The sequence below is a fragment of the Phodopus roborovskii genome, unplaced genomic scaffold, assembly GCF_943737965.1.
Source record: "Phodopus roborovskii unplaced genomic scaffold, PHOROB, whole genome shotgun sequence".
NCBI classification, from domain to species: domain Eukaryota; kingdom Metazoa; phylum Chordata; class Mammalia; order Rodentia; family Cricetidae; genus Phodopus; species Phodopus roborovskii.
Window position 1 is genome coordinate 71,608 of NW_026125425.1, and position 27,263 is coordinate 98,870.

The 27,263-nt window shown below is 45.8% G+C and overlaps 1 protein-coding gene and 1 non-coding gene across 2 annotated transcripts; both read left to right on the forward strand.

The window, feature by feature from the left end:
• Positions 1-252: 252 nt before the first annotated feature.
• On the forward strand, positions 253-26,814 carry LOC127215300 (cleavage and polyadenylation specificity factor subunit 3-like). The gene is given in 19 exon segments (XM_051175671.1): positions 253-383; positions 4,436-4,499; positions 5,937-6,034; positions 7,262-7,390; positions 8,749-8,926; positions 10,110-10,199; positions 11,249-11,399; positions 13,007-13,182; positions 13,870-14,028; positions 14,509-14,655; positions 16,780-16,878; positions 16,880-16,933; positions 18,043-18,151; positions 20,603-20,701; positions 21,591-21,685; positions 22,366-22,453; positions 24,113-24,182; positions 25,823-25,919; positions 26,690-26,814. Coding segments are annotated over 19 exon segments (2,055 nt in total). The 5' UTR covers positions 253-333; the 3' UTR covers positions 26,792-26,814.
• On the forward strand, positions 1,896-2,027 carry LOC127215303 (small nucleolar RNA SNORA21). The gene has a single exon (XR_007833939.1). It is a non-coding gene; the product is annotated as a small nucleolar RNA SNORA21 (small nucleolar RNA).
• Positions 26,815-27,263: the final 449 nt, after the last annotated feature.

Consider the following 27,263-nt stretch of genomic DNA (forward strand, 5'->3'; position numbering starts at 1 on the left):
CCGCCGCCGGCGGTAGGGCGGCTCCTCCGGTTTGCAATCCAGCTCCAGCTTTGCCAATTCTCCTGCCCTGGTCCTCTAGGCCACGCCCCGGTCCCGCGCAGGCGCAGTCTTTAGGCCTCGCCTCCGGGTTCTAATCGCGCGGAGAGGAACCTGAGGGGCCTTGGTCTCCGACCGGAAGTTGAAGAGACGAGCCCAGCTCTGGGCGCACTAGTGCGCCGGAAGTTGTGTGTGGGTGGTCGGGGTTTTTTCCTTTTTAGTTCGCCGAGGCTGTGCTTTCAGTTTAGAGCCTGCGGCGTCGGGTTCCTGGTCCGCGCCGATCCTGAGACTACCAGGATGTCCGCGATCCCTGCAGAGGAGAGCGACCAGCTGCTGATCCGACCCCTGTAAGGGACAAGCTAGAGAGGGAGTGAAGGCCCCGGATGTGTGAGAGCCTGGAGGGGTTGTCTCCTGCGTGGCCGGCTCCCAGGCTCACGGGGTTTGGAGAATGTTCCGAGGGGCCTGCTAGATTCAGTGTCATTTTACTTTTCCTTCCGTCTCAGGGTAGGGTATGTCGGAGTTGGGGGGAAAAAAAAACCCAGGTCCTTGGGCGCTTTCATAAAGAAAGGGTTGCCAATTAGCACGAGTCTGGATCTCACACCAGCTCACGCCTTGAGGGAACCGGCAGGTACAGGGGGACAGTGCAAGGGAGGGCTGTGTCTGTCTAATTATCTCTGGGACCCTACACGTGCTCGGATGGCCGGGGTAGTAAAGACGTGGTATGAGTGTGTATACCTTCAGAGCTCAGACCTTCGCAGAGGGTGAGAGGAAATTACAGAGGAGAAAGCAGAGGTGTCAGGGGGAGAGATTCAGCTCTACGTTAGCATAAAAGACTGGCTTTAGTGGCGGTGGCTTTCAGCGTTCTGCAGTGTTTGCAGAGAATTGCCTCACGCGTGTAAAGGTGAAGAAAGTATCGGTACAGATGCGCTGCGCGATTTGACGCCACACACGATTATTGCTCAGTTTTAGATACTAGCTAGCACCACATGAATGTGAGCATTTTTCAGAAGATAGAAACTACCTCCTTTACCCATTTATTAAGATTTACTAAGCACTTACTGAATGAGTGCACCCAAGTGTCCCTGCTGCCTCCCCCAGATAACACTAAGCAAGTATCAAATAGGGCTGAGTTCATGACTACACTCCTTTGGTGAATTTTAGAGCAGGTGCTGGGATGAATCTGTAAAAACAGACAGCTACTGTGGAGTCAGACCTGAAACCAGCCTCGCTATATGGTAGGGAAGTAGCCCCCAAGATCCCACTTCCTCCTGTGGAAACAACATGCTCTGTGAGGTGAAAAGTTCAGAATATAATGCTCCTTTGATATATGATACAAGAAGACAGGTAGGCCTTGTACCCAGGGCCTGAAAGCCTGGAGATGGGGCTTTCTAACAGATGGAGGCAAGGATACTATGCATCCTCTAATGTGATAAATGTGTTAAAGAATTCACAGAAATTAAAGACAGTGCAGGAGCCAGTGTCCCAGGGGAACTTGAGAGTGGTCCCAGCTGGAGACCAGTTCACTGTGGTTGTGGTTAACAGCAGATGAATTGGGGCAGGCTATCAGGTCTACCTTGTTTTGTGGAATACTACTTTATTTTGCTTTTTGAGACAGGGTTTCTCTGTGTAGCTTTGTAGATCCGGCTGGTCTCAAACTCACAGAGATCCACCTGTCTCTGCCTCCCAAGTGCTAGGATTAAAGTTGTGTGCCACCACTGTCTGACCATCTTGTAAAGGACCTTTTGTAGATACTAAAGACTGAGTATTTGTTACAGCAGTTATAGTAAGCCAACAAGAGATTTGAAGCAACTCTCTAATACAGTGGGAATTACATTAAGAATGTGGCTACTCCCCCTCCCCCCCCTTTAAAAGCACTCAGTGGGTCTTTTGCTAGTGACCCACTGAGCCGTCAATAAGGGACAGAGTAAAAGCGTCACTTTTGGGTGAAGTGGCAACATGTGTTGTTTGCTTCAATCGGTGACATGACAAGAAAAAGAACAAACTCCAGTTCGGTAGATGACTAAAAAGATGGACTAAGTGAAGACATCTGGTAGGATGTCACTGAACTGGGCTATAACCAACCAGTTAAGGTGGGGGCGATGGGCTAGAAGAATTGGGTTTCCGGAGTTCAGATGTAAAGTCTTGAGGATTTTGTAACTGCAAGATACTATCTGAAGGGTTAGTCTTGGAGCATAGGGGGTACATTCCAAACTCTGAGTAGCTAGTACAGGAGGACAGAGGGTGCAAATGGGAAAGACAGCTCATACAGCTGTGCACTTTAGGGTGTGATTTGGGGTGTGGTTTGTTTGTTTGTTTGTTTGTTTGTTTGTTTGGACATAGGTCAGGCTATGTAGCCCACACTGGCCTGGAACAGACTCATGACAGTTCTCCTACCTCAGTGTCCCCAATACTGGGATGACAGGATTGCCATCATGGTCAGCTTCAATAATTTTTAGTGTACTTGAGGAATCATCATGGTCAGCTTCAATAATTTTTAGTGTACTTGAGGAATTTATAACCTTTATTATGACTGTAGTACCTAATTCCAGAACATTTTCATTACCCTTTAAAAAAAAAAAAAGGCCTATTAGAAATCACACTTGTTTCTCCCTAACCCTCCCCCTTAGCAACCTTCAATCTATTTTTCTTCTCTGTGGATTTGCCTTTTTGAGACATTTCATATAAATGGAATCATACAACATGAGCCCCTTGTGCTTGGTTTCTTTCACTTAGCATAGCAGAACAACAGAGGACAAGATAGACATGTTTCTTAATAGAGCTACCATTTTAAAAATATGTGACATGTTCCATAAGTGAATGTATCTATGTTATGCCTCAGTGATGTGGGATGGCAGATTGAGGCTTGCAATAAAGGATACATTAGAATAGGAAGTCAAGAAAGGGTCTGAGAAGGTGAAACCTGAACTGAAACTCAGATGATCTAAAGGAGCCAGTCGTGTCAGTGGCCAAGAGCAGAGCATTCCAGGAAGAAAGCCGGTCTAGGAGCTTCTGAAAACTAACTTGCCATATTGAACATGCAGTACCTGGCAGATACCCCAGTAAAGAGGCTTAAGCACCAGGTACATGTATCAAAGGTCTAGAAATCAGAACAGTCTGGGCTGCAGATACGTAGTCTGAAGCCAGCAGCTTTGTCAGACACTTGAGTGTAAAGACCATGAAGTTGGGAAGAGGTCCCAGGAGAAACTTCAGAATATTAGCATTCAGAGGCTAGAGAGAGCCAAGGCAGATAGATGAAGTGGAAAAAATGGGAAAGCTAGCGAGACACACCCGAGTGTGGAGTCAGAGACGCTGTTAAGTGCTTGAAGGAGCTCTTAAACAACGGAGGTAATAGCTGCCAAGTAGATCAGTTAGATTAAGTAGAGCTGCTTGTACTTAGTATCGAGGACAACCTCAGAAAGGTAGCTGGGAACAGCTGGTGAATGGAGAGGAAGGAGGGGAGGAAATGCAAACAGACAGGCTGTAGGGAAGCTGGCATAAGAAGGAAATGGGAGTTCATGTAGATAAGAACCCAAGAATTTTAACTGGGAACAAAAATGACCATGGAATTTATTTATCTGAGAGTCTCACTATGTATCCTTGGCTGTCCTGGAGCCCTCTGTAGGCTAGCCAGGCTGGCCTCAGATTCCCAGAACTCTACCCACCAGACAACTTTATCCTCTGTTTACAATCTAAGTGTTGGGGTTTCAGGAAAATTCCACCATCCCCCATTCTTTCTTATTCTCTTACTCTGTGGCTAGCCTGGTGTGGATGGGTATGCATGGGTCCTTCCCATGTCTGTTTGCTGCTAGACCACAAGGTCTTTGAGGTTTGATCACTGTTTCAGGCACATATCTGTCCTGGGCAGTTAGTACTACCTTGCCTAAGAACATCAAGTGGGTTGTGAGCTAGGTTTTGGGGAAACTATATCCAAGAAGCTGTTATGTTTAGCTTAAGGTGTGCCAGAAAAGGAAGGGCTGAAACCATGGGTGACCAGGCTACTTAGTACAGTGATCTCAAGATCCGAGGCTATGACATGGTAGCTTTATCTGAAACCATTGTCCTAGAAGTGTTGTGTGACTGCTCATTTCCATCTTAAACATCCCTCAGCTCCCAAGGACTCTCAAGGTGCTTCTCACCCCTTCCTACCCCTGTACTTATCCTCTGTTAGAAACTGTGGAATTGTCATCTGTCTGACTCCTAAGCAGTTTCAGTTGTGAAAGAGTTTGAATTTACTATGTTGAATGTTACTGGGGTGTAGTGAGACAGGGACTCTCTGAGCCAGGATTTACTCATTGTAGCCTCTTAGTGACACAATGTGTATGTATGTGCCACCAAACCCAACTCTGGACTGCTTTAATTGCTTTTTAATCATTTTATTTCTCCCTTTGAATGTTTGCAGGGGTGCTGGGCAGGAAGTGGGAAGATCATGCATTATTCTGGAGTTCAAAGGAAGAAAAATCATGGTAAGTATTATCAGTGTTGTTATTGCTGTTTGGTACTCAAAGTTGGACTTGGGCCTTGTGCATGCAAGCATGTGTTCTACCACTGAATCACACCCCTAGCCTGGGTAGTGATTGCTTGTATAGTCATGAAAACACTATAGCTCTGTCTGGACTGGCTGTAGCTCTGTCTGTCAGTACTGTCTGGACTGGCTATATATTGGTCTGGTCTAGTGAGCCAGTTATCTCTACAGTACCAGCTGAGAGAGGTGTGCATGTAGGTGGCCAACTCTATGTGATGAATGACTAGCACACTTGTGCTTAGGAATTGAAAGCATTAAGTGGCCTAAAAAGATACCTTGTAAGACTGTAAAACTGCCAACTAGATCTACCAGACTGTCTCTTCCACAGTCTTATACATTCCTGAAGTGTCTAGAGAGCCTGATGACCCTACCCCTTTGGGAAGACATCAAGGACTTAAGTGCCCTGAATGTATGTCAACTCTGGCCACCCCACAAGTGGCATCAGTCCTGTTGGCTCTCTGCCAGGTCCGTCTCCTTGCCTGCAAGAAGGAGGGATTGGAGCATTGGTTCCTAAGGTTCCAAGAGAGAGACGGGCACTGGCTCTTGTTATTTTGTCCTCTCTTCCTAATGTCAGTCTTAAAACATAGGCATCTGTACCCAGAGTCACCTATTGAAAACATAATCACTTACCTGTATGGGTGTTTGGCCAGAGAGGGCATCAGATCCCTGGAAATGGAGCTGAGTGTCAAACCAGGTTCCGTGGAAGAGTAACAGCCACCAGACAACTTTATCCTCTGTTTACATCCTAAGTGTTGGGGTTTCAGGAAAATTCCACAATCCCCCATTCTTTCTTATTCTCTTACTCTATAGCTAGCCTGGTGTGGATGGGTATGCATGGGTCCTTCCCATGTCTGTTTGCTGCTAGACCACAAGGTCTTTGAGGTTTGATCACTGTTTCAGGCACATATCTGTCCTGGGCAGTTAGTACTACCTTGCCTAAGAACATCTTTTAACCACTGAGCCATGTCTCCAGCTCCCACTGAAGTCATTGATGCAAGAATTTACTAACATGGTAATAACACCCCATGAAAGAAATCCCCAGTCATCAGCCTGCAGGAACGTGCTGATAGTGCTCTCCCTAGTCGGGGAAGTGCTCCAAACCTACAAACTTGGAAATGCCTATTAGTAATGGCGCCCATGAGGAAGAACTAGTTTGTGTCGTGAACCCCGGAGATGTCTTGTATTCTGTATCCTTCCTGCTAAATATGGGCTGTGTGTTAAACTTGAGAGCTTCTTCAGGCACTCCCGTCTTCCATGGGACCGAGGTGTGAGTGCACACACACCGGGCTCCTCTGGATGTGATCTCGGCGTCTGCCAATGAGTTTTCATCAGATGTGTAGCAGGTTGTGACCTGTTTGCTGGGTTTTTCCTCCTTCAGCTGGACTGTGGGATCCACCCTGGCCTGGAAGGAATGGATGCTCTTCCTTACATTGATCTGATCGACCCAGCTGAGATCGACCTTCTGTTAATCAGTCAGTAAGTTTCCGTTATAGACAGCACCACTTTTCAAACCTTTCTGTGAGGTTTTGTTTACATTGAGAGAGAGAGAGAGAGAGTGTGTGTGTGTGTGTGTGTGTGTGTGTGTGTGTGCGCGCGCGCGCGCGCGCGCGTGCTCATGCCACAGTGTTAGGGAGATCAGAGGACAATGTGTGGGAGCTGCTTTTCTCTTCTGTCTGTGGGTCCTGGTGGTCGAACTCTGGTCAGGTTTGTTGACAGGTACCTTTATTCTCTCTGAGCCATTTTCTGGGCAGATTTTGGTTTTTTGTTTTTTAATAAGCTCTGAGTAGTGGTACAGGCAGATCTCTGTGAGTTTGAGACCAGCATGCTCTCCCCAGTGAGTTCTAGGTCAGTCAGAACTTGTCTCAAAAATAAAATAAAAAACAAAACCAAACATTTTCTATTAGGAAACACACTGCAGATTTCTAAGTCTAAACTAAGACTAAACACTGTTCTGTCATCAGGCTAGAGAAGTTGATTAGGAAGAATCTGCGCATGATGCAATGAATGGCGGTGGAAAGGTCCTGTCCTCTGTGGGGCATCCTCAGATGAAACCAAGGGAGCCCTCTCCTGGGAGCTCCTTGGCCTTGCTGTCTTGTCACATTCCTCAGTAAGAACTTCACTTAGGTGGTGCCCGCCTTTAATCCCAGCAATCGGAAGGCAGAGGCAGGTGGATCTCTGTGAGTTTGAGGCTAAGCCTGGTCTTCAGAGTGAGTCCCAGAACAGGCAGGACTATGTAGAGAGACCCTGTCTCAAACAAACAAACAAACAAACAAACAGAACTTCCCTTAAGGAAGGCATGGTGGTGCACACCTGTAGTCCTAACACAAGGGAGCCTGAACCTGGAGGGTTACTGTGAATCTGAGGCCAGCATTGACAACACAGCAAGGCTCTTCATGAAGTTGTTTGTTATAATTATGGCTGTCTATCCCCCTCTAATTAATCTCTGATGGGGGGAGGGGTTCAAGAAGGCCCAGAGGTTAGAGGTACTAGCTACCAAGCCTGCCATGAGTTTGAGCCCTAGACCCATGTGGTAGAAGAGACCAAACATTGCCTCCTCTTGGTTTTCTAATGTGACCAGACATTGCCTCCTCTTGGTTTTCTAATCTGTCCTCATGTCCTCGGCACACGTGTCCATTGAGTAGGAACTCAATGGGGTGCTGGCTTCTGGTACCCAGAGCACTGATGGCCCTGCTTCTTTGTCAGTTTCCATCTGGATCATTGTGGGGCTCTGCCCTGGTTCCTCCAGAAGACAAGCTTCAAAGGACGGACGTTTATGACGCATGCCACAAAGGCTATTTACAGATGGCTCCTCTCAGACTATGTCAAAGTCAGGTGAGTCTCTTCAGTGGGTCATGCCAGCGACACCCCATGCTCACAGTTCAGGTACAGACTGCATTGTTTCAGAAGGATGCCATAATCTAGCTTCAGGATACACCTTGTCCATCATCAACACCATCCAGCTTCAGTCTGTGTATGGTGTCACATCCTTCCAAACCTGTGTAAATGTAGAACTCGAGAGGTCTCATGGAAACGCCCTGTGAGTAGTAGCATTTAGACATTCCAGTAACTTAAGACTGACTGCATGAAGCATAGTGAATTCCCTTCTTTGGACAGTCTGACCAGAGAAAATTGCCTTAAGTGATGCTGTGCTCTGGAGAAGTCGGCACCAGTTGTAGGAGAAATGTCCACTCCTCTACATCAAAGGGTCCAACATGTTTGTGACACCTACCATGTGAAGTATTAGCCTTCAGCAGTTGGCTCTTACCCAGATAGCCAACATGGTGTTTGCTACTCATCATATGTAAATACAAAGGAATGGAAAATGCGTAATGCAAATGTTGCTAACCCATACCGCATAGTCCTCAGTGCCCAGTCCCCTTGAATCCTCACAAACTCATGATGCCAGCTCCTCTGTGAACCCATTTTACAGACAGTGCACATGAGGCACAGTTAGGTCATTAACCTAAAGCAGTCTCAGTAAGAAACAGCTGGCCTGTGAAACCATCCAGTGTGGCTACAGAGTCTGTGTGAAGTTCATTTCTATAATTTTTAGGAAGTGTTACACTTGACATTGAGAGACGTCCTTTTCCAGGCCAGTGAAGAATGCCTGCTATGTGTTCATGTGTGTGAACATTATTCCCTCAGGAATGGTGGAGGAAGAAGTTGAGAAATACCATATTAAAGAGTGATTTGTGTAGCTGGGCCCTGTAACACAAACCCATGATCCTGCCTCAGGCTGGTACAGGAAGATTGCAAGCTCAAGACCAGCCTGAGTGTCCCTGTGAGAGCCTGGCTCCATGGAATGACAAAGGAGAGTAGAGAATAGGAACGTAGCTCTGGCACAGCGCCTGCCTAGCATCTTTGCCCTCAGATCCAGTACCCAGTACTTCACATTAATAAATATGCAGGGTGCTATGTCTTAATGACCTGAGGTTTACATAGGATCAGGAGTGTTTGAGTCACACTCCGCTCACAGTTAAGCTTTGTAACTCTGCTTAGTATTATAATAATTATAGCAGCTATCTGAGATTCTAAGCTGTAGGGTTTGTTGTTGCTGTTTTGTTTTCAGTATGGGAACTGAACCTGGAGCCCTGTGCCTTCTGGCAAATCTCTGTCCCTGAGCTATAGCCCCATCCCTGTGTACTGTGCTGTTAAGAAATATTACATCCATGTGTCACCTACAATTTCAGCAACATATCGGCAGATGACATGCTGTACACTGAGACAGACTTGGAAGAAAGCATGGACAAAATCGAAACCATTAACTTCCATGAAGTGAAGGAGGTGGCAGGAATCAAGTTCTGGTGCTACCATGCTGGCCACGTCCTGGGAGCCGCCATGTTTATGATTGAGATTGCAGGTGTGAAGGTACGTTCTTGCTTGGACCCCCTTCTTCCCAAGAGGAGTCAGTGCAGAGCTTCCTGTCCCCTTGGAAGCTTCCCTAAGATTTGCAGAAAGTTGGAGCACTGAGACAAGTTAAAGTCACTGCTGTTCCCTCCCCATTCTAACAGAACGGTTCCCCAGCCATCACGGGCTCCGTCCCACCTCAGGGGCCTTCAGACAACTGGTTAGGAAAAACTACATTTGTGACTGCCTTTCTTTAAAACTAAAACATGGCTCAGCATGTAAAAGTGTTTTCTGTACAAGCCTGAGAACCTGCATTCAGTTCCTAGAGCCCACAATAGAAGGCGAGAGCCAATTCCCAAAAGTTGCAGTTAACGAAGTTAAAACATGATTTGGTGTTTATGTCCATGATTTGGAAAGATTTAGGGAAGCACCTAAACAGTGTGGCCTGTGGATGTGAAGGGGGGTCAATCAGCACAGAGCTCTGCAGCCATGTTGAGTGGACTAAGGATTTTGTGTGTGAGTGAGTGTGGGGGGGGGGGTAGGGAGGGAGGAAGGTAAGAGGACAACTTGGAGTTGATTTCAACCATGTGAGTTCCAGGGAGTGAACCCAAGTCATTAGGCGTGGCAGCAGGTGCCTTCACTAGCCAAGCCATCTAGACTCCAGAGCAGCTAGCTATGTCTACACTGTGGCTGCACCCCAGCATTAACTAGGCAGGTTTTTAAACATAGCCACCAAATGAGACCTAGAGGAGAGCCTTGGCTTCTCTCTTGTAAGTTTTCAGTGATTCTGCTTTAGCAAGTGGAGAACCAGGTTTTAGTGACACATTGTTGCTTCTTGTCTATTTGAAGTGTGTGCACTCTGAGTTGTACTGTGTCGATTCTTGTGCTCTGCCCCAGGGCACCAGAAATAAACAAGACATAGTGAAGAGCAAATCTGAATTCTCATTGGGAATTGTACTGATATGTGTGTTATCTTTGAGGGAGTGAATATGGGGTGTTTTCCTGGAAAATTGAGTAATGGAAACATGGGGTGGCGTTCATAACTTATTTATTCATTTAAAATTAGATGCAAGTGTTGCATGTGAAATCTCTCAGATTTTCTTTTTTAAATTCAACTTTACTATTAGACTTCAGGATTCAGTTGCTTACCAGGGAATGGAGCCTTTTCCAAGTCTTGATTTTCTAGTTTTATGTTTTCTCACAGCTGTTATATACAGGTGATTTCTCAAGACAAGAAGACAGACACCTAATGGCTGCCGAAATCCCTAATATTAAGCCAGACATCCTTATTATTGTGAGTATTAACAGGCTGGGTTACAGTTGGTGTGATGCAATCAGAACTTGTAGTGGAAAAAAAATCTCACTGTCAAATTCCTGATGTTGTTGATGGAAGTTCGTGTTTTCTTCATAAGGACTTTCCTGGATCTTTTTTCCCCTTTGCTATAAAGTGCATTAATTCTAGTCTAGTTTTAGAAACATGGTCTCTCTCAGCTGGGTGAGGAGACAGGGTATGGCTCCCTGTAGCCTGCATATCTTTCGGGGTGAGTTTATTAGACCATATTAAACAGTGTTAGAGATGGTCCCATTGCCTTTGCCATGCTGATGGCCTTTTCCACAGATACTTGTCACATTTTGTTAGTTTTCACATCTGAAGGAAAGGAGACTGACCTATTTCAGAAGCACTTTTGATGGAGTGGTGGTTGACACTGTCAGGGAATGGGCGTGTACTGGACCTGCCACACATGGGAACATCAAGTACCTTTGGTCCCTGTTGCTGTCGCTTGGACACGTAGCTGCCTACGGGTGAGGGTCCCCTGCTTGTTGCTGTCACTATGCAATATGCATAGCAGATTCCTCGTGGCTTAGCCATGTGCTCAGCACAGGCACCAGCCTTACACTGAGGAAGATTGTTTCCATCTGGCAAGAGAGGCACTGCCTTTCCTGGGGCTGCTGCTGTGAGTAGGCAGGGCTTTGCAATCTGCATTTCTCATAAGTCCAGGTAATGCAGCGATTCCCATGTAGTGAGGTGATTGAATACGAACCTGAGAAACATTACCTACATCAGCATATACAGCTTTGACTTCTCCAGGTTAGGAGGAAAAAACATGTAGCCAAGTTCCCTTGAGGGAAGAAGGAACCTTTCCTGCTATTTCCTGGCTCCATTTCTGTAACATTGAACATAAGATTGGAATTCTAATTTATTTACTGTTTTTTTTTTTTTTTCAGTAGACATGGTTAATGCCATGTTGCTGAAGAGATGAATCTCAGCCTCAGCTTTTCCTTAACACTTTGACTTCTGCAGGTTGATTAGTCTTGGTCTTACATATCTCCCATGTTCTTTAGGAATCTACGTACGGAACCCACATCCATGAGAAGCGTGAAGAGCGAGAAGCAAGGTTCTGCAACACTGTACACGACATTGTCAACAGAGGGGGCAGGGGCCTCATTCCTGTCTTTGCTCTCGGAAGAGCTCAGGAGCTGCTGCTGATTCTAGGTATTTGGGCGACTGTTGAAATCCATTTACTCTCATGGCCTTAGGTACAGCATCCCATCTTTCTTCGTTTAAAAATTTGCTTTGGGAACTAAAGGTGTAGCCCAGTGTCAGAGTGTTGCCCGGCATACATGAGACCCAGGTTCAGTTCCCAGTGCCATAAAGGTAACATGGGGACCTGTTGCTAGTGAGAGCCAGGGAGATAGCAGGCACCTCACGTCTACTGCTATAAAAGCCAGGCTGGTGTGCCTTTCTGCTTCCCATCAGTTTCAGGAGCCTTCCAGCATGAGACCTTTAGACTAATAGTGTAGTCCAGATTAGCTAACAGTTCCCAAGTACTGGGATCCCAGGCCTGACCCTTCATCATTGTATTTTCAGGATTTTTCACGGTATTAAGTATGTTAAAAAAAAAAAAAAAAAAAAAGACTCAAAACTACCTACATGTACTATGTTTCTACTTAGGTAAAAATACAAACATGAATAGAAACTGGAGTGTTTTTTATTTATTTATTTTTTTTATTATTATTTTGTAATGCTTCTTGCTGTCTCCAAAGACTTCAGTCAGTGTTCTGACGTCCTACCAAGAAGGGTGTGCTTTGTACTGACTGATCCTTCCAAACTTGAGCAGTGATGATTCTGTGAGGGAAGCGTTCTTGTAGACGGTTAGCACCTGTGTTCATAGTGAGCAAGTGAGCGTGAGAACTAGAGAGAATTGCTTCCTATGCTTCTGTGCTGCCGTTTTTGAGAGTCACAGTTTTTGTCACTGTGAATGGAAAACAGGCGAGGGAGGATGGGCTAGTGCACTTCATGGAGGTCGCGCTGTTCAATCTTGTGAACCTGATGTGAGTCAGTTGGTCTGTCAAGTTGTGTGTGAAAAGCTGTCATAACCAGCAAAGAGCAGAGGAGTGAAGGTGGAACTGTGATGTCACCCTCATAAATAAAAATGTCAGTCACCCGGTAAAGCTGATTGCAGGGAGTTATTGAATGATGCCTCAGTGTAAACGCCCTACGTACCTCATGTGTGCGCCAACCCTAAACTCTTCATAGACAGACGTTTCCTGGGTACACCTGAGCAGCCAGTGGGCAGCATGTTTATAAAATGCTGGGACTTAATGAGTTTCCTCTGAAACCAGGCCTTCATATGAAGGTGTTTTGTTCACACTTTCACTAGTTGGCAACAAGTGGTTTGTGTAAAAGGTTTTTTGGAAACACAATTATAATAATACGACTTAGTAAGCAGTTTCTAAGTCCATTTAAATTAATAATTACATTAATAATACTTGGATTAAAACCTCTAGAGGAGTCGGTGTCTCTGGAGTAGTAAGTTATGGTCTATTAGCCAGCATAAATTTGAAATGAAGCATTTGTTAATAGATCCACATTTCTGATCTCTTATCTCAACTTTATATTATTTTTAGATGTCATACCAGTATTTAGATTTATAATTTACATTAATAAGGAATAAGGTAGCTTTTCTCAAACTCATTAAACACAGTTGTATAGTACTTCATTTCTCACTTGTTCAAATATTTTTATTTTTGTTATCATGAATTATTTGAATTGTTTACTTCCTGTGGTGAGTGATGTTGCCTCTCATAATATCCCTGTAGATGAGTACTGGCAGAACCACCCTGAACTACATGACATTCCCATTTACTATGCATCGTCCCTGGCCAAGAAGTGCATGGCAGTGTACCAGACCTATGTGAACGCCATGAATGACAAGATCCGAAAGCAGATCAACATCAACAACCCTTTCGTTTTCAAGCACATCAGCAACCTCAAGGTGATTGGGGGAGGGAGGTGGTTGTGGGTATGTGTGTGCGCATGTGTGGTGTGTGTGTGTGCATGTGCATGCGCATGTGCAGGGTAAACTGCAGCCCTCCTTACTCTACAGCCTGCCTCATGGTCCTGGAACTCACTGTAGTTGGGTCTGCCTTTGCCCTGGATAGCCACACTCCCTCAGTATACAGCTGTAAATTTGGATCTCTTCTGCCACAGAAATCCTGACAGGAAAAATATGGCAGGTCACAGGTTTAGAGTCTGCTGCTCACATCTGGTCATCTGATTAGCATTGCAAGTTCCATGTATGAATTAATAAAACTCCCATGTTTGGCTCTCCAAAATCAATTAATAAAATCTGATTTAATGTAAAGTATATTACAATCAAAACCTTTTTAAATAACATGCTTATAGTATTAACATATTAAATTTGTTTGTTTGGTTAGCTTTGTTTTTTTGAGACAGGGCTGACTTGGAACTAACTCACAGAAATCTACTTGCCATTGCCTTCCATGTGCTGGGATTAAAGGCCACCATGCCCAGTACATTTTAATTTTAAATTGTGGCACTTAACACAAATAACACAATGTTATCTGGTCTTACCATGACCCTTGCAGAAGTGTGAGTACCCTAAGTGGAGACTGCTTTGACCACTTTGTGATCGGCTTTTAACCCTTCCTTTGTCTCTCAGAGTATGGATCACTTTGACGACATCGGCCCCAGTGTTGTAATGGCCTCTCCAGGCATGATCCAAAATGGCTTATCCAGAGAGCTGTTTGAAAGCTGGTGTACAGATAAGAGGAACGGCGTCATCATCGCAGGGTATTGTGTAGAAGGGACACTTGCCAAGGTCAGTTACCATCTTGGGGTGTGAGTCACTATTTCATCCAGAATGCTGGAATAAGTCATGTTCAGGTTCTGTGGCATTTGGACTTAGGGTTACTTTGTGTAGGCTGTACCAGTTGAGTTTTCTCAGGCATTTTTGCTCAGAAGTGTGCCTGTGCCATTTGGATGCTGATGCCTGGGAGGAGCTGGTGCCTGGGAGGAGCTACTGCAGCAGAGAGTTGGGTGCAGCCTCATGGACAGCTGAGGGTTCATTGCCAGCATTTCTAGGCACTGAACACCAGTTAATCTCCTGGCCTTTCTGATTAAAGGTTTACTCCATGAAGAACATAAGTGTTGTTACTTGCTAAGTCATGGGCATCAGGATGACTGTGATGGTACAGGTCCTAAAGTTGACATTAGAGATTGTGACTGCTAAGACATAACCAAAGTGCACCTTCTTTTGTCTAATTGCATAGTCTGTTTTTCTTGTATTTGTTTCCGACAGCACATCATGTCTGAACCTGAAGAAATCACCACCATGTCTGGACAGAAGTTGCCACTGAAAATGTCTGTTGATTACATTTCTTTCTCTGCTCACACAGATTACCAGCAAACCAGTGAATTTATTCGTGCTCTGAAGCCGCCTCACGTGGTTAGTCTGTGTGTACCATGTTTAGCTGTAAGGTACATGAAATGCAGGGGCTCTCCCAAACCTCACCTGCCATTGTGAACAGAGCATCCTACTAGCACTTGGTCTAACCCTTATTGCTCCCATGTGAGTTAGGCCTGCTGTGCTTGTGTTCCTCCATTTCACACTGAGTCCCTCAGACTTATCAGTCCTATTCTCTGCCTCTCAGGTAGCCTAAGAACCAGGCATGGAGGTGTGGCTACTTGCCTTAACTCTGGCTCCTCCAGTGTATCTTCGGCAAATTGTGTAGCCTCCTCATGCTTTATAATTAAGGGCGATGGCAATTTATAAGGTCATTGTGCAGACAGAATGATCGAGAATGTGACATTCTTGACACAGCCTGGCCCACAGAGCATGCTTTGTATCGTTACTAAATTGACAGTGCAAACATTTGACAAGAGGAGAAAGTACATGTTCAATGTGTACATAGACATAGAAATAAACGTACCGTGTTCTTTACTAGTGTTACTTATATTTTTTAATTACCATTTTAAAAAAAATAGGTCAACAAGATAGTTCTGTGGGTAAATGTGCTTGTCTCACAAGCCTCATGACCTAAATTCAGTCCTCAGAACCCTGTAAAGGTAGAAAAAGAACTGACAAGAGCTGCCCACTGACTTCACATGCATGCTAAGCCTCTGCACCTTCCACACATTCGAATACTTGCACAGTGATGCTAATTTAAAAAAAAAAAAAAGCAGAGAAAATAGTGGTTACATATTTTGGTGGAATTTGAAAGAGTTAAATGGAAAACAATTAGGTTTTTTGCTGCATGTCTTCTACTCAGGGCCTCTTGTTTATCCATGAGGCTGCTGGTGCACATTTTGGCTAGTGTGACACCTAGTGGCTGATAGTGCTTTTGATAGTTAGCTTTTGCTGGTCCTCCTAGGTTTTTTTCCCTCTGCCCTTGATGAACAGACTCTTCCATGGAGAAAATGACTCCCTCCTTGGCATCATATGTAGGCTGTAGAATTTGAGCACAGTGTAGACTTAGACCCCATCATGTGTTTCTGCCATGTGTATGATTGATTCATGAGTGCTGCCCCATACCTCAAAGCCAGATAGAGAAACTGTTCTGCTTTCTCAGCTCTGCCAATGCCTCACCTTCAGTCGGTGCATCTCAGGGCCGTATGGTTCTGTCTGCCTCTGGTTTAAACCTCAGCCGGGACTTGATATTTACCTTGTAATAACCAGCACTTTGCAGTGTGTGGCTATGTGTGAAGCTACAGCTGTCATAGTGTTAGCATGCATTTACTGCATGCATTTACTGCATAGGCATTTACTGCACATGGAGTGCCAGGGTACTCAGGCTTCTTACCCATGCCCTTGCTTGGTCTTGGCATCCTACGCTGAGGAACCCAGCACTTGTGGTATTACAGGGAAGCTTGGTCAGGGTTACACACTACTCAGCAGTGCTGTGGTTAGTGTTCAGGTTTGGGCTGACAAGCCTTTGCCCTGGATTAATGCTGGCCATGCTGCCAAAGGCCAAATAGACGCTATTTACCAGTGGTTTGGAGACTAGTTGCCTGCCATGGAAGACAGAAGCAGTAAAAGCAAAACAGATTGACTGACAGCCAGTGCTAGAGTGGTAGATACCCTTTGAAACATTGCATCTCATTTGCGGTGCTTTAAACTATCAGAAGCCTAAAGAATGGATGTTTTCCTAGCAGGAACAAAAAAAAAAAAAAGTTCGTTTAAAGCTGGAAGGGCCATGGAAGCCGTCTGGTTTAGCTTTTGATGTGAGCAGTAGCACTAGAGATGACAAGAGCGTGTGCACCCATCAGTAGTCCCTTTATGCTTTCTTAAAGTAGGTGCGCCCAGGATGCATGCCACAGGTCTGGGCAGATGGCTCGGTATGGCTCTGAGTGCCACCTGCTCTTTCAGAGTATCTGTTTGGTCCCCAGCACCCACACCCAGAGATTCACAGCTACCTGTAACTCCAGCCTCTGCCAGACCCTGTACTCACATGCACATAGTAGAAATAAATTTTAAGACAAGAGGACTGTTTCCTCAGTTCAAGTGTGAACGCGTCATGAATTAACTCCACTGTGGTGAGCGGTTCTTTATATCTCGTCTTACTCTGTGCAGATTTTAGTCCATGGGGAACAGAACGAAATGGCCAGGCTGAAAGCAGCTCTGATCAGAGAATACGAGGATAACGATGAAGTTCACATCGAGGTTCACAATCCCTCGGAACACAGAGGCCGTGACCCTGAACTTCAGGGGGGAGAAGCTCGCCAAGGTACAAGGCAGCAGGTGCTGATCCCAACCGTGTTCTTTTCAGGGAGATATGTTCAGAGAGAGAGTGTTGATGTATTTTGGTAACAGAGAAATATGTTCAGATTTTGTGTGTGTTTGCATATATTTTGCTTACATGTATATCTGTGTACCGTGTGTGTGTCTGGTCCCTGAGGAGGTCAGAAGAGAGTATCAGATCCCCTGGAACTGGGATTATGGATGGTTGTTAGCCACCAGTTGGACCTGGGCAAGAGCAACAAGTGGGCTTCACTGAGCTGTGGCTCTGGAAAAGAAAGCTAATTGGTGGATAGCCTTTCATACAGAACCTTGAGGGTGAAAGGACCTTCGGGCTCAAGGTTGCAGCTTTGCTCTGAGAAGGGGCTTTCTGTCTAGCTGTGCTGCTCACAGATGGGTGTGACTCAATAAAACAGTCCTTGCCTAGCCACACCCCAAGATGGATCCATAGCACCAGAAAATGTTTACAGTTTTTAAAGCTTTTTTTTAAAGTTCCTCTTGCCCCCATCACCGCAATGAAGTCAGTCTGTCTGGGGTAAAGCAGGGTTGTCAGCATTCTGGGAGTGTGTAGTCCTGTCTCCACAGTCAGTCAGAGCAGAATGAGACTGATGCTGTGTGGCAGCCTTGCTCACTGCTCACTACAGCTGCACTAACTAGTGTAGACATGTCTCCATCCCTGGGAGCTCACTGGTCTGTAGTGGAGACCGTTTACATGGAAGGAGGGTGGGTGCCAGCTGGGCATGCCGACACATGCCTGCTATTCTAGCACGAGGAGATAGAAGCAGGGTGAAAGGTTCAAGGCCAGGTCCTGCTCTATAGTGAGGGGCCAGGCCAGGCCTGAGCTACTTAGGATGCTGTCTACAAAACAAAGCAAATAAATAACATAAAAAATTGTAGGTTTTGAATTTTTACGGTTTCTGTATTTAAGTGGTTGAAGGTGTCATCTTAGTGTGAGATCCTGTCCTTACTGGACTTTTTCTTTTATGTGGCTAGCACACTCCCCAATGGGTCAGAGCACCCCTCCACACACCCCACCCATGCGATCACAGTCTGAAGCCTTTACCTTTGACACCACCCTGTGTTCTCTGTTTTTACTAGGTCATGGGCTTTTTGGCAGACAAGAAACCAGAACAGGGCCAGCGGGTTTCTGGAATTCTTGTTAAAAGAAACTTTAATTACCACATACTTTCTCCCTGTGACCTCTCCAGTAAGTACACTGTTAACTGTGGTGCAATCTGATCTTAACAATGCACAGAAGTCTCAAAAGTGCTCCGGCTAGTGTGTATGCATGTGTGTGTCAGAGGCCAGCTGTCAGGAGTGGGTTCTCGCCAGTGTGTGTGTGTGTGTATGTATGTACATGCACATGTGTATAGGTCAGAGGCCAGATGTCTGGAGTGGGTTCTCACCTTTGTGTGTGTGTGTGTCTGTGTGTGTGTACATGCACATGTGTGTAGGTCAGAGGCCAGCTGTCTGGAGTGGGCTCTCTCCTACTATGTGGGTTCTAGGGATGGACCTTGCCTCATAAAGCTTCAGTGACAAGCTCCTTTACCTGTTTAGCTATCTGGCCACTCAAGTGGTCAGATTTAAAGTAGCAACAAGTCAAAAAGGAAGAGGGAAATGTAATCTGAATCTCTCCATGGAAAGATTTTCCCTGAAAATTTGTTGAAACTTTGGGATGACCAAATCACAGCTTTTAGGAGTAGCTCTCTTGCAAGGCCGCACCTCCTGACGCTGCAGCTGCCCTTCTCTGTCTGCCCTGACAGTGGAGTGCATCAGCCTCCGAACCAGCCTTCTGCGCCCCCAGACTAATGTTTGGTTTGGTTTGAGACTGCTTGCTGTGGTACTGGGGATCAGCCTTAGGGCCTGTGTGTACTAAGCAGATACTCCACCACCTAGCTACATTGCTAGCTCTTTTCCTTTCTTATTGTGAGATAGAGCATCGCTGTGTAGCCGAGGCTGCCTCAGACTCATAGTCCTCAGGACTCAACCTCCTAAGTAGCTGGAATTGGACTCATGGACCACCATGCTCAGCTAGCATTTTGTTTTTTTACATTTGTTTTGGTTTGGTGTGAGTGTGGTGTAAGCATGCTTAGTCCCAGGTACACCTTGTGAACCCCCAGGGCCCTCTTGAGTGTGAGCATCCTCAGTCCTGGGTCACCTTGTTCCTTTATGACTCAAACTTTTTATAACTTGCTTGGCTTTTTCATTCTTCGTTTCTCCAAAAGAATGGCCAAGGGGAGAGAATAAACTGTAGTTCTTTTATTTTTTCCAAGATAGGGTTTCTCTGTGTATCCTTGGCTGTCCTGGAACTCACGCTGTAGACCAGGCTGGCCTTGAACTCAGAGATCCCTGCCTCTGCCTCCCGAGGGCTGAGATGAAAGGTGTGCACCACCACTGCTGGTGAAAATTAAACTCTTAACTATATCACTGCACTGGACCTTCCTTGCATTGTGCAAGGACGTAACACAGATCGTGTAGCTAGAGACCTGTGCGTGCACACAGGCATGTACTAGAGAAAAGTGGGGTTTGAACAAAGCTAAATAGGACTACATTTATGTTTGTAAATTTGCTTTTTTCCCCCGTAATGTATCAGTACTTCTATGTGAGCTCTGATCTGTGTAGAGTCTGAGCTATTGATGAGTACTGCTTTCACAAATGATACAGGTAACATAACAGGCACCAAGATTACTGTTTATGTTCAGACAAACAATGGATGCACACTCGGTGCTGCCAACTTGTGCTTTGTGAGGGTAAAGGGTCACAACAGCCGTAATGAGATATTTACCATAACACATACAAATAAATGCACAAGCTGTTTTCTCACTAAGTCTTTAAAAACCTTTCTTAAAATTTGTTTTTATTATTTTAAATGTTTTGTACACATACTGGTGCCTGCAGTGGCTGGAGCTATCAGATCCCCATGCAGCTGGGGTTAATGGCAGTTGACCCAGCCTGGGTGCTGGGAATTGAACTCGGATCCTCTGTGAGAACAGTGTGTGCTGCTAACTGCTGAACTCTGCAGCCTCAGTGAACTCTCACTCTTTGGCCAGCTTCCGGGCTAATGCTGGACACTGAGGGAGTTACTGAAACCCTGTCCCGGCTGTTGATGTGCCAGTCTAATGAGGGACCAGTGTTAGAGGTACAGCTCTGTTCATAGAGACAAGAAAGGAGAGTTCCCCCAGAGACGTGGGAAATGCCAGGTAGTTATATAGAGACAGTGAGCAGGAAAGAAGGCAACGATGGCTGGCATGCTGGCTTGGAGACATGAAGGACCTAATATGTCCAAGGATTAAGGGGGACTTTCCTGTGTCCAGAGCCAGACTGAGTGGGTTGGAGGTGACATGAGATGAGATGAGTGTAGGAAAATAGACTGGGAGACATATGTAGCTCCAGCCTGCCACAGGTGGGCTCATCCTGCTGGGTCTTGGGTAGGTGCTTAATCTGCTATGTTTTTCTTAATCCATAGAGTGTATTTTTGCAAGTTGTGTTTTGTGTGATTTGGTATTGTTTTGTTTCTTAGCTGTTGTCTTACATTGTAGCTGAGACTGGCCCCAGTCTCAGATCCTTCTGCCTCTCCCAAGTGCTAGGATTGTGTGTTTACCATCATGTTCATCTGGTCTGGTTTCTTACAGTGTATTCATTCTTATTTTCTTTTCAGATTACACTGACCTGGCCATGAGCACTGTGAAACAAACCCAGGCCATCCCATACACTGGGCCCTTTAATTTGCTGTATTACCAGCTACAGAAATTGACAGGTGTGTTTACAGAAATTCACTTCATTGCATTCTTTAGTAAAAAATTTTTATATTTAAGAAACAATGTACTTCATCTTAATAATTGTCTCAGAATCCCATGTGTTGTTTTATCGCCTCAAAGTAAAAATGCTAAAAATACTTCAAGTTTTTAAAGATCCCACCTGTCTTTGATCACTTACCATTCTAAGAATGTCAGTTTAAACATTCTCCTCATGTTTAAATCTGTTCTAGCTAACTATACTTAAGGTTTTAGATGCTGTGTCTCTGTTTTGCCAGGACCGGTCTGTAGCCGGCATGGTAAGACCCCCGTGAGAGCCTAACCCTGTGTCTGTCATTCTCACCATTTTAAAGGAAAGGTTCCTGTTTTTACCCTATGTAAGGTGATGACTGAATCACCGGTGTGGGCTCTCAGAGGAGGCACTTGCTGCCACTGAGCCCCTCACCCCTGAAGCAAAGTGCTGTCCCATAAGAAGTGGGGGAGGGTTCTCCCCACCTTAGATTCCCTCATCCAAGAGTATGGCCAAAAAGGAAAGTCATGAATTAATGATTAATTAATTAATGAATGAACTAGTCCTTGAGGAGATTGACTCTCTGAGTGACAATTGAACTCAAGGTGGAAGTGGGCAGTTGGCCCATGAGGCTTGCCCTAAAGCTGAGGTGCTGTGGAGATGGATCCCTCTAGGCAGTGACCCAAGTGTTGGTGCCTGAGGCGCATGTGTATGAATTGTGTACCTTGTAGTCTCCAGTTTCTATGAGCAGTTGGAATAAAGCACAACTGTTAAAAGTTACTAGTCTTCCCACTTACAGCAGCTGTTTTAACTATCTCTGCAGAGACTAATGCCTCCTAAAGTCTAGAAGAAAATCATATGACCCTTATAATTTTCTTCAGGTGATGTAGAAGAATTAGAGATTCAAGAAAAACCTGCTCTGAAGGTGTTCAAGAATATCACTGTCATACAGGAGCCAGGCATGGTGGTTCTAGAGGTGAGATTTAGTTATTGCCTAGGGGTGGGGGAGTGAGATATCACTGTCACACAGGAGCTGGGCAATGTTTGTATGCCTGTAATGAAATCTGGTGCCTTCTTCTGGCCTGCGGGCATACATGCAGGCAGAACACTGTAACATAATAAATAAATAAATAAATAAATGTAAAAACCAAACATCTGGGCTGGAATGGTCTCTTCCAGAGGACCTGGGTTCAATCCCCATCACCCACATGGCCACTGTGGCATAACTGACTGTAACTTCAGTTTCAGGATATCTGATACCCTCTTCTGACAGACATACAGTCTTGAGGGGTGGAGTGGGGATACACTGGTGAGACCCAATACCAACAAAAATTGTGATATGTATATGTATCGGTATCTGGTCGCATTACACACCTCGTGTTTCACCCTCTTGTCCTACTGTGAGTCTGAGTTTAACCAGCACCAGCCGTTATGTTGCATGTGTTACGTTGGGGTCAGTTTTCTCTTTCAGTTAAATAATTGGGGAGATTAAATGGCATTGCTTGGAAAACCTTTTGCCACAAGGGGACTTGGAGTCTCACGTGACTGGGAGCCAGTTGATTCCCTGAAAAGCTATAGCAGCCTGCTGGCCTGACAGGCAGAGCTCACAGCAATATGGCTGCGGTTCTACCTTTCTGACTCACCTTTGCTTTGTAGTGGCTGGCGAACCCCTCAAATGACATGTATGCGGACACAGTGACCACCGTGATACTGGAAGTTCAGTCGAATCCAAAAATAAGGAAAGGTAGGGCCTGCCCTATGCTCACCAACTCATCTCTCTCAGATTCTTAAGAAGGAAAAGAATCAGTGGAGCCCCAGAAAGGTAGAACCCTGTTTAGTTACAGTTCTAAAACACTGAGAACAGAGATGCTAAGATCTGTTCAGCTGAGCCGCCATGTCCTCAGGGAGAGAGCGGTCCTTGAAGGGGCCAAATAGAATGGCAGCTCCAGCCAGTGAGTGCTTGTGCCATGACTGGCAGGTTCGCCCTGTGGCTGCACAGATGTGCCACTACACAAGGAGGCACCCTGAGGATAGAATGTCCCTGTCTCAGAGACACGGTGGGCACAGGGGAAGGAAGTAGAACTGGTCACTCCCCCGTCACATGACTGACATGAGTAAGCAGGCCATGTCCACACCCTCCCTTGAGCTGCTGGTGAGCATCTGGTTGTGGGTCACAGCAGTGTGAGAGTCTCTGCTCAGTCTTCACCCTTGCCTTTGGCCCTGCGAACAGTGCTGCTGTTTGCTCTGTGGGGCTGCTGTGGTTGAGCACTAAGAGCACCGGCTTAGTGGGCATCAGGTCCTGGAACCTTCGCCAGCCCTGAGAATGGTTCTGGCCGGGCACAGTAGTGCACACCTGCCATTCTAGCACTTGAGTAGGGGAAGGAGGGCAAGTTCAAGGCCAGCCTGGACTCTACAAGAGAAAAGAGACCCTGTCTCCTGTTTACTCTGCCTACCCTTTGGGGAGCAGAAACCATGAGTGAGCACTTTGTTGTGTAGCTGGTGCAGGCCAGGGAGGTGTGTGTAAAAATGGATGTTCAAGGGTGACCTTAACTCCAGATTAAAGATGACTCATTTTGACCATCAAGTTCTGTGTTCGTTGGGTTTTTTGTTTTGTTTTGTTTTACATCATTATTAATAGGCAGACACCTTCAAGTAGTAGTATTATTATCATTATTTCATTTTGGTTTTTTAAGACAGGGAGGGTTTCTCTGTGTAGTCCTAGAACTCACTCTATAGACCAGGCTGGCCTCGAACTCACAGAGATCCATCTGCCTCTACCCGCTGAGTGCTGGGATTAAAGGTGTGTGCCACCACTGTCCTGCCTAGTGAGTGGTTTTTTTGTTTTGTTTTGTTTTTTAAGGTTTACTTTTAGTTTCATGTGTATGAGCACATGAGTAAAGGTGCCTCTAGAGACCAGAGTGATCAGATTCCCTGGAGCTGGAGTTGAGGTTGTGAGCTACCTCGAATGGGTGCTGGGGTCTGAACTCAGGTCCTCTGCAAGAGCGAGAAGTGCTCTTAATTGCCAAGACATCTCTCCAGCCCTTAAGTATTGATTTTTATTAAAACATTCGTATCAGATGCAATAGCAGTATGGTAACTGAATATAACGTTTAGATACAGACGAGCTTCATGTGTCCTGGAGTCTTTGGACCTATCCTGTCCTGAGAATATGAGTTTGAGAAATGTGGGAAATAAAAGTGAACTGGGTGTCATTGTGGTTCCTTCCTTTATAAAAACATGAACTGACACAATGCCCATGAATTTGCCTTATGTGGGCGGGTGACACATCCCATGCTTTGACTTTGAAGTCTCCACGGTTACTTCACGTCCCCATAGCCATGCTCTGGTGACCTGTTTGGTGGCTATAAATGGGAATATGAAAACTGAGCTGTTTGTCCTCTAGGTGCGGTGCAGAAGGTCTCTAAGAAGTTAGAGATGCATGTTTACAGCAAGAGGCTGGAGGTCATGCTGCAGTAAGTCTCAGGTGCTGGGTGTGCAGGCACACAGGTGTATGCGTGTGTGGGTGTGAGGGAACAAATGTGGGAGTGCTGAACTCGTGGAGTGTTCCCATACTACTCACATACTAAGTTGTGTCCAAGTTCACTCTGGTTGGTGCCAGATGCCAATGCCCAGCCCGGTTGGCACTGTGCTTACAAAGCCTGCGCATCTGTCAACTGACGCGATGTCAGATGAGTGTCACTGTACCTTTAAGAGTTATTTAAGTGTTGGCTCGGGTGTGAATTGTTTGATAATGTGGATGTTCTAAGCTCCTTCCAGTAAGTCTGTCTGTAACTATGAACGTCCCTAGACTGGTGTGTTTCTACCAATATGCCCTCCTGTGGGTGATCTTTGAGCTGACTTCAGGATGCTCTTAACAGTAAATAGTTAATTTATAATTTCAGCACCTAACATGGTACCTAAAGTGCTGATCTCTAATTGGCTTGGTGAATGAATAACTTAGTTTTCATTAGAGACAAATGTATGCAAGACAAAGGGAAGAAAGATAAATTTTGGCTCCTGGTTCAAAGGACTCTGCCAGGTAGCCTTGGCTTTGGCCTGATATGGACTGGAGCATCATGGGGGGGATTGTATAGAGGAGGAAGCTTACCTATATATTCTCTTCTTCACAGTCACGGGCTGTCCCCATCACAGTCACAGGCTGGCTGTCCCCATCACAGTCACAGGCTGGCTGTCAGGCTGGCTGTCCCCTTCACAGTCACAGGCTGTCCCCATCACAGTCACAGGCTGTCTGTCCCCATCACAGTCACAGGCTGTCTGTCAAGCTGTCTGTCCCCTTCACAGTCACAGGCTTTCTGTCCCCTTCACAGTCACAGGCTGTCCCCATCACAGTCACAGGCTGTCTGTCCCCATCACAGTCATGCTCCCAGTGTCTTGGTCGCCCAGGCCTCATGTCCGTTACCAGTGCAGCTGCACCAGTGGCAGCCTGATGTGAGTCTGGAAGGGAAGGAGTTGGTCTGTAGATTAGGCCAGAACCTATCACCTGGTAGCCAGTTTGTACACCCTCTGAGGACGTTGCAGGTTCCAGTCATGACAGTGGCAGCTTCTGCCTCAAAGTCAAGAGTAACTTAGGTAGAAATCTTAGTGTTTGGGGGGTTTTTGTGTCCCTTCTGGTTTTCTTTCATACTGGTAATAGTGGCTTTTTAATGACTTTAGTTGGCTTTTGTGTGTGTGTGTGTGTGTGTGTGTGTGTGTGTGTGTGTGTGTGTGTGTTTTGTTTCGTGTTTTAAGAGACATAATATCATTGTATTGCCCAAGTTGGCCCCAAACTGGAGGGGTCACAATATCTATGCTACATAGAAGCTGACATCCATTCTAGACAACTTTGTGAGACCCTGTTTCAGAATAGAGTGTAAAGGGCTGGTGTGGAATGTCTTCCTACTGTGCAAGGCCCTAAGCTTAGTCAGGTATCAAATTAAAAACAAAACCAAAGTGGAGTATTCCCATGAATAGAGCTGTGTTTCAGCTGTTGTACAATGGATAATCAATAGCATGTCTCCAGAGTAGCTAAATAAAAGCATCCTTCTAGAATTTAGACCCCTTGCACCGGTAAAGTTGGACTTTCTCAGTGATACCAATTTCTGTCCACTTAAAGGGACATATTTGGAGAAGACTGTGTCAGTGTGAAAGATGACTCTGTCCTCAGTGTCACGGTGGATGGGAAAACAGCGAATATTAATTTGGAGACTCGGGTATGTAGCTATCCATGTGTTTCAAGACATTTAGGGATGAGGTGAAGACCGTAATAAGATTTCAGCCCTGGCAGTTGGGTGCTGCAGTTTGCTGGCTCGATTGGTAGGGGTTTTCACAACCTGGACAAAGCCTGGGTTCTCCCTGGTGACACATAGAGGTGGGCATGTGGGAGTGCGTGCCTGTAATACCAACACCCTGGCTCCAGGTTTGGTTTGGTTTGGGTTTTGAGATATGTATGGGTTCTTATCCTGTAGCCCGGGCCGGCCTTGGAACTCTGTGGCACTGGGTTTTGTAGTTGAACTGTAAGACATCAGCGACCAAGCATGCCCGTAAGCTCAGGAGGCTGGGGCAGAAGATCACAAGTTCTAGGTTGGCCTGAGTTAGAACAAGTTTGAAGCAAGTCTGTATAGTGAGACTAATGTTGCCTTTATAAAGCAACAGCAATAACAAGGCAGTGGCCATAAGATGGTTAGTTTGAGTCAAATATCACCAAATGGTGAACAGTTTACTACACCCATTGCCTGCTAAATAATCTGTGCTACACAGACTGACTTGCAGTACATCGAGTATCATGTACTGAGTAGATAGTAGGGCCTTTGGCCTAAGAGTCAGTTCCTGCCCCTCCCCTTCGGCTCTCCAGTCAGTGTTGTGAGAACACTTCCAAGCCACAGGTGGATAGGCCAGCAGCTGGGGTCCTGGCAGTCAGCCTGCAGGGTTTAGAGTGTTCATTTGATTGGTTCTAGGTTGAAGCTTATGCTTTCACTTTCAGGTCGTAGAGTGTGAAGAAGGAAGTGAAGAGGATGAGTCCCTCAGAGAGATGGTGGAGCTGGCTGCCCAGAGGCTGTACGCCGCCCTGACCCCTGTGCACTGACCACTTAATTCCCAGCACTTGAACTTTTTTACTCTTTACCTCTTGTTACTTCAAATAAAATACCTTAGTTTCTCTGGGGTGGCCTGTTTCCTTTCACTTCTGATGGCCTGACTCCTGCTGGATCCCAACTGATTTGTCCATTGTTCTCCTCCATCCTCCCTGGAGCTGCCTGCAGGCCTTTACCCAGCGCTGCTGGGATCCTTAGATCTTCCAGCAGAAAGGAAAAGCCATGGTCCATGTTCACAGTTGAAGGCAAATATTGTGCCACAGGTTTGAAACTCGTTCTCTAGCCCCTTTAGAAATTCTTATGTTTGTAAAATCACCCCTTTCGGGGAGCTGCGCGCTCAGGTCAGAGACAGGAGCTTGCTGGTGCCTCACCCTCAGAGCATACTATCAAGCTACGGAATTGCGCCAACGGAAGCTATCCCATGTACCTCCCCTCCTAAGTGTGTAGACACTCCTGCACTTTATC